This window comes from Macrosteles quadrilineatus, unplaced genomic scaffold (genome assembly GCF_028750875.1).
Source record: "Macrosteles quadrilineatus isolate MER2022 unplaced genomic scaffold, UCM_ALF_1.0 Scaffold_3__2_contigs__length_128488019, whole genome shotgun sequence".
Classification (NCBI taxonomy): domain Eukaryota; kingdom Metazoa; phylum Arthropoda; class Insecta; order Hemiptera; family Cicadellidae; genus Macrosteles; species Macrosteles quadrilineatus.
The window spans coordinates 71,709,848-71,720,691 of record NW_026542596.1 but is presented as its reverse complement, the minus strand read 5'-3'; the positions used below and the strand labels follow the sequence as shown (position 1 = coordinate 71,720,691).

General features: G+C 35.8%; 1 protein-coding gene across 1 annotated transcript; it reads right to left on the bottom strand.

Moving 5' to 3' along the window:
- Positions 1–1,840: 1,840 nt before the first annotated feature.
- Positions 1,841–10,844, bottom strand: LOC128989787 (eukaryotic translation initiation factor 4E type 2-like). The gene is made up of 6 exons (XM_054411834.1): positions 10,665–10,844; positions 5,229–5,313; positions 3,972–4,208; positions 2,682–2,834; positions 2,273–2,409; positions 1,841–1,958 (listed from the first exon to the last, which is right to left on the bottom strand). The coding sequence occupies exons 1-6, from the start codon at positions 10,682–10,684 to the stop codon at positions 1,910–1,912; spliced, it is 681 nt and encodes a 226-aa protein (XP_054267809.1). The 5' UTR covers positions 10,685–10,844; the 3' UTR covers positions 1,841–1,909.

Below are 10,844 nucleotides of genomic sequence, written 5' to 3'. Positions count from 1 at the left end.
CGACATTGTCGCCGAAACGATCGATCGTATTCCTGTCGCCGAAACGATCGTATTCCACCCTAGAGGAAGTAAAGGAGTCACATGACGTAATTAAAGTAAATTAACCTATTATTTATATTATGATAAGTGACTCGAGACTACACAAAAATGAAAAAAGATTAATCAAACTGTTTCCAATCAGAGCTGCACAAAATATACAAACGGTCAAAATAAAATCATGCACCTATAGGCCTGACTTACCAAGACCAGTTATCGGTACACTTTATGTGATCAGCCACAAACTATCGACAAATGCACAAATAAGTTGTGGTATTATAACTTTTTAAAGGTTTAAAAAGTATTTTACGCCACACTACATTATTTTGACGAACTTCCCACACAAGTATTCAGTCCAGAAAACAGCTGTTTGCCGCCGGCTTATTTAAATGGGGTGTCATTGCGTACTACTGTACTGTAATGAGTTTTACCGGACACCAATCAGCTGATTATACTGTATTTAGGTGGCAATGAGTGGTTATAAACAAAAACATAACCTCTCTTATAGGTCATGACTAGTGATTTTTAGTCCTTTAGTTGGTGGAAAATGGAAATATATAAGGATTTGAACAGATTTAGTAGTATGGCGTAAACTATCGTACGTAACTCGTCCAAAATGTGTGTACCTGACTCGTATGGTAATCCCGTACTCGACTTCGTCTGGCACAGGAACAACCACGCTCGTCCGGTAAACACTTATTTTCAGGACTAGTAACGTAATATACTATTTTAACGATTCATGACCATAACCTGCAATTTTATAACCAAACTATTCGTAAACAAACATTTACTAGAACGTAAACAGTCAAAACAACAACAACACACAAACTGCTGTATAAAGCCATCTACTACTGCGTAATGTTTTTGATTGGTTGACCACATTTCTCAGCTCCATTCTACAGTAAAAGAGCAAAATAGTTGTTGCCAACCTCCTTCTGTCGCATTTGGTGTGATTTGCAGCCATCTTTATTGAAACGTGATACTGTACAAAGTGATGTTCTGAGCGTCTCGCTCCGAGACACCGGCATTTCTCGCACGACCTCGACCGTCTCGCTACAAGACGCTCGGCACTCAAGCTATGACAATGGTGCGTCTCGGAGCGAGACGCGGTGGCACTCAAAAGGTTAAAAATGATTTTTCAAGGACACTCCCATTGAGGATTGCATGAGGGTAGCAAAATGCCCGATTTGAGGTGCAACTCACAAAAAGAATCCAACATTTCTGTCAATTTCCACCTGGGCATCAAAATCTGCCACAGAGGATGAACTTATAAATGTTACCCACTAATTTATGAATGTTACGTTTGAACTTATGAAAGTTACACCTGAACTTATGAATGTTACACCTGACCCTATGAATGTTACGCCTGATGGTAACAAAGCTTAACATGCATATAGGAGTGACGGCGCTAGGAGGCTGGATTACAGAACTTTAGAATATACATTAAGCCCGAGTCATCCTGATATGAGGGTGAAAAGTACCGTTTATGTAAAGAAACCAATTAATTAATGTTATATGTAGTAAAAGACAGCATAGTGATTCATCATACAACTGCTTGTATTAACACTGATATAACCTAAAATTGGTAAAATATCTACTGTATGTACGTTGCAAATAAGTTGTTTTTAAAGCGGATATTTTCCATTTTCAAATTCTTTAATTTACTTTTCTTTTAATGTTTAAAATATACCACTGTGGTAAGGTAATGCTACTTAAGCAAGATATCTACAAATCATTCAATGTTGCAAAAATGAATTCGCTTTGAGACAGTTTTTCAAAGTCAAAGGATTAATAAAGATATATATTTCAAATAAAAAAAACTTTATATAACTTTATACATTGACAGAACAGTTCATCGAGTGAAAGACATCTGTCATATCTTTGGCACAGCAGCTGCATTTTGGGGCACCCTGGTCCATCCTCTGTAAAAAAAAACATTGTAATTAAACACAGTCAAAACTAAACTGATAAAATAATTAAGTTCTATAGATGGAAAATTCTGTTTGAATCGGAGGTTGGCGTTATTTAACCTAACATGAATACCATTACTGAAGTTTCACTACAGTATTACCTTGGCAATAGATAACTAAAAATAACCTATTAACATCCCTTAGTTTGAACGAGTGAATGAAATAATCCCGCTGATTGTGTCTTCCCATTAACAGTGATTATCACAAAATAGAACCTTGGTAAAAGATTACTGACAAATTTTATTTGGTTTGTAGAAGTAACTTACTTTAGACTATCGTTGTGAGATTTATAATCGAGTTGTAGGTTCGGAGGACTATTGAGCACTCTCTTCAGTGTCTCCCCGATCCGATTTCTCGTTGCTTGGTCTGTGGCTGTCTTGTTCCACACGGATATTGAATCCTCCTGTACACGAAACAAATATTAATAAACGATATCGACAAACTGACACATACTTTCACCCATCACCTTGACAATGAAAATATGAGCAAAAAATGTATCATACTGGACAAGTTAGGGAGGTGAATAAAACGAAGAACTAAAAAAGAAATGACATTTTTATGAAACTCAAACTCTAGGCCTAATCCTGTGGTAAAGTGAAAAAATACCCAGGCTAGAGCTTAGTGTCCTGGGATGTGAGGGTGAGACAAAAGAAGCTACTCTAAAGGTTTGTCTACCTGATAGCGTATTGACACGACGGCTCCACAGATCTCTTCCCCCACCATGAACTGCTCACCCAGCATGGCCAATATGAGATTCTCCCAACATCGGGAGGCAAGTCCCTTTCTCAATCTTACGATCCATTTGCCTCCATTCTTATTCGCTTTATCCTGCAACAGCATTGTTTTTTCATGATTCAGAATGATCTTTCGACAAATACTCAGAAAAATTCTTCTTCAATCAATAGTATATTTCACAACAAGAGTCATTACATTTTTTAGACCAATTTCACACTTTAAATGGTCGAGAATATGTATAGACTCAATTGTGTTTTGAATGTTACTTTTCGCTACACTACTAAGAATAATTAATTATTTTCTTAATTTAAAACTCACAGCATTTGTTAGGTTATGCCTTCAATTTAAAATTAATATTTAATTAAGTTTTTGAAAGTTGAAGCAGTTGATAAAAAAGTAACAAATATTTCTTTATGTTGGCAAAACCCAAGGAAGATAGTAAAACATTACTTTTGCATAGTAAACATTCTTTTGCCAAAGTAAACAATATAATGATGGATTTTCGCATGTGATAAACATGCAAAGAAAACAGGTCATTTCACAGTAGTGTAGCAAAATAATAGTTTAAACTCATTTCAGTAAAAAAAAAAATCAAAAACAAGAGTACAGGTTGAATACGTCAAACTGTAAAATGTATATCAATTTGGCAGGACCTCTTGGTTCTCTTTGAGTTTAACTGTTTGAAATAAAACCATCTGCTTATCTCATTGAACTCACTGTTAGGTCATGTTATAAGAACAGGTAGGCCTACCTTATTTGCCTGAAAATATTTTTTCATAAATACAACGACTTGCTACTGGACCACATTTAAATTTTTACAAAAAGATAATGCTTTTTCTCTTAGGTATATTCAAATTAATTAAATAAACAAACTAATTGAAACATACCATTTAAGCACACCAGACTAATGGAAGGAGAAATTTATATTTTCAACTCCCTAAAATGTTCTCCTATTTGTACCTGCACTACAATTTGATAATGTTAAAATATTCTACCGGGACTGTTAGATTTGGTCAAATTGTGCAGACCATCCAATGTGGTACATTTATACTCTATACATACCAATCGCTCATCGAGCTGACTACATAACAGAATTGGCTGTTAAAGCAGGTAGCAAACACAGAGAAGATTCGTGTAGCTTTTCTATTTACCACTTAATTGATCCGCTTTTCGATTTAAGAAAAAAGAATATTTCGATAGAGAGTTTTCAAACTAACTACTAATGCGTACCTCCCACATTGGCTTGATCCCTGTTTTGAAAAGATGAAAATCACAGTGACTGGAAAATTCAGAGGGCCTCATTAGGTGACAGTACAAGGCCCAAAATTGCTCTACGGATCCAAACTGGCCGATCAGTTTGAGATTCTGATCGTAAGGCTGATATGCTTTTCCTGGATTTCTTTTACTGAACCACAACCAGTACTGGTACTGAAGTTTATGATGAAGCGGTGGGATTTCTAGAGGCGGCTGAAAAAGATAGTCTTTAGTACATGACCATGGCCCATGGCTGTTTCCATGAAATTAAGAGCCCCAAAGAAAATAGTAAGTTCAGTAAAACGTATATTTTTAATTTATTAAAACCCTCCCAAGACCTTAAAAACAACTTTTTCACTTTTCAGAGTTAAGGGGCCCCTAGTGTTTATTAATAATAATTGGTAATCATAGCTAACTTATCTAAGGAAGTTAATTGCTAGTAGTTAAGGTTCTTTAACTGAACCAAAATTTCAATAAGTCTTCTTACCTTAACATACCATAGCTACATTAAAACATACGTCTAGGTGTGAAAAGGAAGTTGTGATTAATTTTTTTTGAGAAATCACATCAGTTTTCCTTGTTTTAGGAGACATTTTAACAATCAATAGGTCTACTGCATTATCACATTTGGTAACTAGGCTAGTTTTTATTTTTATTTGGATAAAAAATCCAGCCTTAATTTTTATATAGCCTAATGTTGATATTAGCCAGAATGTAAATTTTATTAAAGACCTCAAAAACACACTTTTTAAACCATTAAACATGTTAAAGAAATTACATAAAGCAATTTAAGTTACTGATCCGATTATCTTGGCGGCTGACTTTGTTTACAGTTCGGCCAAAACTTCTGTGCACGTGGACAGGTCGCCACTAGCCGAACTAAAACATACAGTTACTGGCTATTGGCAGTGCTGGGGGTAGTGGTGAGTGAGTAGCAAGACACAAATGTTTTCACAAAAGTACCCCCCCCCCCAACCCCCTCGCCTAGACTCAACCAGATCTGGTCGCGCGCACAGAAACTTTGGCCGAGCTGTACAAGTTGTACCACGGAGGAAAAATGCAACAGTTCAACAATGGAAGTACTGCTAGACTGTCTACCATAATGAACTGGGCTATCTGCCACAGCACAATAAGTAGTGTTCTGGCTGATACCAAAGTAAAGTACCAAAAAACTAAATAAAGCATGGTCAAGAATAGATTAACTAATTAAGTTAGGCCTAGGCTAATGCTTACAAGTTGAGCGATTTTATCTGCACACTGATCTCTTGATCCGTTCTCTCCATCTTCACCGCTGTCAATGTCATCACTGTTTTTTAATCTGGAAAGTTAATGAACCGGTTATTCTTTGCACAAAAACCTGTATTTAGATAGCTTATGGGGTTAGGCTTTCTCTGCATTGGGCAACCATTAAATTTATCACAGGAAAAACTGGATTTCTATTCAAAACAACTACCATGAACTTGAATAAAATTAAGTTAATAACTCATAAAAAAAATAGCCTGTTATAACTGTTTACATTAAATTTCTGCCTCTCCAACCTTTATAATAGGTAGGCCAAAATATTCTTCCACAGCTTTATGGGCACCTACAGTAGGTCTAAGTTATTACCCCGCTAATCCGTACCCCCACAGGTCCATGGTCAGAACAGAGAAAAGGTTGAATTATCCAAGGAGTACATTAAATTACCGTACCAAATAATTTGCTTTTTTAAAACTGACATATTGATCGAGCGCAATCGTGGAAGACGAGGATAATGTTTACGTCACCATGGGAGACGGTGATGATTTTCACATAGTTTTGGTAAATAGTCAGGATATTACTGTACTGCGATAACAAATTGTAACCAATTTGGCGATGGCACAATCAGATTAAGAGAAGGGTAGGACTAGACAAGGTCGGATTGGCGGAGTTCTGATGTGATTTAAGTTAACTTAATGTTTTAATTTTTTACCGGTAACTTACTCTTTCATTTAGGACTACTTAAGTTATTTCTCTAATCGGTTAACTTGCACAATTTTAAACTGGATAACTTCTAAGATCATTTAGGAAATGGGCTTAAGTTAAGCTTACCCTAGGTAGGAATAAAAGGTAGGTTTGGCCTCTATCACAAATCACGAGTTAAGTATGTGATAGGGATTTCGACCTAAGTTATCTTATTGATCTTCATTATCTTGATTGTAAGCAGTAAGCTCATATCTTTGGAAAAACTCTCGGTTATATTTAGTGAAGATTCCATGTTAAACTTATAGGCCCTAGACCATGTTATACTATCTAGAATCTATGGCCCTTTTTGGCACCTTTTTATTGTTGACGAGGTCTATTGTAACTCTTGTTATAATGACCAATAAAGATTTTAGGTAGAAGTGGAAACCTCTTAAAATCCACTTCATTAACAACACTAAAATTCTTAATGAGACCCATCTGAGCTGGGATGGAGTTCACCTAAACCAAGAGGGATCTGAAATACAAGCTAACCAAATTATCCAGGCTCTAGGCCTTACTACAAACAAAAGTTCAACGCCAAAGTCAAGCAATGGGAACCAAACGACCCCAAACTCCGAAACAGCCTCAAACCCTCCAACAAACTAGCAAAAAGCCAATCCCCTAAAAACAACCAAGCCCAACCACTTAGAATACTCCACCTAAATATACAGAGAGGCCTACAAAACAAATTAGATAAAATACAAATTGAAATTCAAAAACTCAAACCCCACATATTGATATTATCTGAACATGGACTAAAGGAAGAAAATCTACTGCAAACTCACATCGAAGGCTATATTTTAAATACCTACTTCTGCCGGAAAATCCATTTATGGGGCGGAATCGCAATTTTTTTAGACACAAAAATACAAACTCAAATAAATGAAATCAAACTTAATGGATTAAGTAAGCCTGAAGAATGTCTATTTGAAACAATAGTAATTAACATTAAACTAAAGACAGACAACATCCTACTTCTGACAACCTACAGATCACCTAGCACAAAAACCGCAGACTTTCTGGAAAAACTTGATTACTCTTTGCAGCAGCTCATAAAAAGGAAAACAAACATACTAATCATAGGGGATACAAATCTTGATATAACTAAAACTCAAAATCCAGAAATAATTGATCTTTCGAACCTCCTCAGTGAACATGGATGCTATATCTACAACATACCGCAAACAAGAACCACAGCTACAACATCCGCCAGCATAGACGGCTGCTATACAAATTTAGAACAAAATAGAATAAAAGTTTCAGCTCTCAAAAACCCAATATCAGATCACCACACAATTGTATGCGATATATTAGATAAAATGTCAATTCAAGGCCCCCTGTACAAAAGTAGTAGAAAATACACCGACCATAATCTGGAGGAAATGAAGAACCTACTAAAACAGATCGACTGGACACCCGTTTATACCCAAAACCAAATTGACAACAAATACAATGAATTCCTAAAAACCCTGCTAATTAACCTTGACCAAGCCATCCCCAAGACCGTCAGAAAAATACAATACAGGAAAAACACCATATTCTGGAGTGAAGACACTATCTCAAAAAGAAAACAACTGCAATCTGCGCAGAACAGATATGAACAGAGTGGCTGTACTCAAGATAAAGAAAATTATTATAAGATAAAAAAAGAATACGACCAACTCATTAGATCACAGCGCACAAAACATACAATAAATAAAATTGAAAAATCAGACAACAAAACCAAGGAAATATGGAGAACCATAAACGCAGAAAGGGTGAAGACAGTTAGAAACCAAACCAACATAACCCTACTACATGACAACAGGAAAATCACAAACCCAACTGAAGTTACAAGTATTTTAAATGATTTCTTTATAAACCCAATAGAAGAACTAAATCATAACAAAGTAAACTGCACTACAGATATTGAACAAATCGAAAACACAACCAATACACCATCTCTTTCAAAATTTAAATGCATATCAGAAGATAAACTAAAGAAACTTTTTACCCATATCAAGTCCAACAATGCTGCGGGCTACGATGAAATCACGGGAAAGCTGCTTAGGTACTGCAGAGAAGAAGTAACGGAACCTTTACTCCATATAATCAACACCTCACTCAACAAAAATCAAATACCTAAAAACTTAAAAATATCTAAGATTTACCCAAAATTTAAAAAAGGAGACAAAGAAAATCCTGGAAATTATAGGCCCATATCCAACTTACCAACAATATCCAAACTATTAGAAAGAGAAATATACGACCAAATCATAAATCACCTAGAAACAAACAACCTACTCACAAACTGTCAACATGGCTTCCGGAAGAAACGAGGAACAAATACCGCAATTGCAGAACTCTGCGAAGACATAACAAGTATTTGGGAAGACAGAAAAAATGCATCGGGACTTTTCTTAGACCTTCAAAAAGCGTTCGACTCATTGGACTGGGATATACTTCTACAAAAGCTAAAAAAAGTACATATTGAAGGAGAAGCATTGGCACTAATAAAAAACTATCTTGACCATAGGTACCAATATGTTGAAACCGATCAGCAAGTGAACAACATAATTATAACAACCAAATCACCACTTAAACAGAATACAAAAGGCATTCCTCAAGGCTCCATACTTGGCCCACTTTTCTTCCTGATATATATTAATGATGTACCGGAAAAATTATCAAAAGAATTCAAATGTATTCTATTTGCAGATGATACCACCATAATAATACCTACAGATAGAAATAAAAATAACCAACAACTCATAACCACAGCAGTAGAACAAGCAACAACAATATGCAACAACCTAAATTTAAAACTTAATACCAGTAAAACTACACACATAAATTTCAAACCAAGCAACAACCTAGAAGATCAAAGCGACTGGACCAACATCAGTATCACAACACAAGAAACAACTAAATTCCTGGGAATAATTGTTGATAAAAATTTATCCTGGCAGCAACACATCGAACATCTGTGTAAAAAACTGGCCTCTGCACACTATGGCATCAAACGAATTCGCACCATAACCGACGAAGAAACCTCCAGAATAGCCTACTTCTCGCTTTTTGCTTCTCACCTGAGTTACGGAATTGCAACATGGGGATCATCATCTGCAAACAATATGGACAAACTACTTATCCTACAAAAGAAAGTACTACGGACGATATGCAGGACACACTATCTGGAACATTGTAGACCCCTATTCATCCAGCTCAAAATCCCCACCGTTTTCTCACAATACATCCTAGAAACCATTCTCCTAGCAAAAAAATCCAATCCAACACTCCGGTCACATTATCATAATCACAACACCAGACACAAAAACAATATAAACCTGCCACAACACAGACTAAAAAAGTTCAGCAACACCCCAACATACACAGGATCTAAATACATAAATCTTCTGCCAGAAAAAATTAAAAACATTTCAAATCATACCACATTTGTAAAGACACTAAAAAACTACCTTATAAACAAACCATATTACTCAACAAAGGAATACATACAAGAACACACCTATACACACCTACACTGGGCTAGCTGAAAGGCTGCCAAGAAGATGAAGAAGGAGAAATTTTGACGACTCCCCGATCTGAGGATTGTGGTGAAGAAAGAAGAGGTAAAAGGTAAAAGGTAAAAGGTCTTAAGGCTTGTGGAATAGACACATAACTGAACTTAGATAGCTGGACAACCTCTTGACACAAACTGACAACAGATTTTTATTAACGCAGAGGATACACGTCCGGTAACAGGACGTGGATTAGGCGTCCGGCAGTTACTGTCATAACCTAACCTAACCAACCAAACTTGCTGATAATGAAAAAAATCAAATGAAGGTTCAATTCTCTTCATAACATAAAATTATAAATGCAAAAAATTCTAACAAAAGATGTAGGCCTACAGTTAAGAAGAAATTACATTCAAAGCAAAATCTGTGACAAAAAGTTAAAGAAACCGACGGGTTTCGAACCAGGGACCTCTTGGATATCAGCCTAGCACTCTATCCACTACACCACGAACAACGCTGGCCGAACATCGTATCGTTGTGGTAATGGCGATCCAGGACCCCACAACCCAGTGACGTCACTACCGGACGCCTAATCCACGTCTGGTTACCGGACGTGTACCTATCCTCTGTGTTTTATTAAAGGAATCGGAAGAGCAGAAATTAAAAATGTTTGAGCCAGTCCATCTATTGTATTTTATGACGATGCCCACTGCATTTTGTACAGTGCTTAAAGGAAAATAAAATCTAATTTCTCATCTTTGATAGGTAGACTATTTGAAATGACCCATTTAGGCTTATATGCTTGGGTCTTAAGTCGATTTTCAAGTTAGGAATATGAAGACAATATAACCAAGAGTCTTTTGGGACCCGGGAAAAAATCTTAGGTACCATCACAAAGTTAGTTTTGTTGGGTACAGTTTCAGGTTTGTTGGGTAGTTTTAATATTGATTGAAACTATCGAATTGAAAATATTGATTAATAGGCCTAATCGATATTTTAAAATAATATCTATTATAAAATTTAACTATCATAACCTAACCTAACCAACTAAACTTGCTGATGGTGAAAAAATTGCATGAAGGTTTACTAATCAAATCGATAGTTTCAATCAATATTAGCATAGCCCAGTTAAGAAACTAACTAGTCTAACTTATCTAAGTTAAGTCTAGGTTAGCCTATAACTTACGCATCGTATTTATTGGTCATCTTAAAATAATATAATATAGAAATATCAATCAAGGTATACGTGGAATAAATGACACAGAGTTACTATAAATTAGATAAATAATTATTAGTCTAAAGAGAATAACAAACAAAACAAGACGTTCAGTTTCAGGCTTCACAGACACTAGACAGCTCCTCAAAC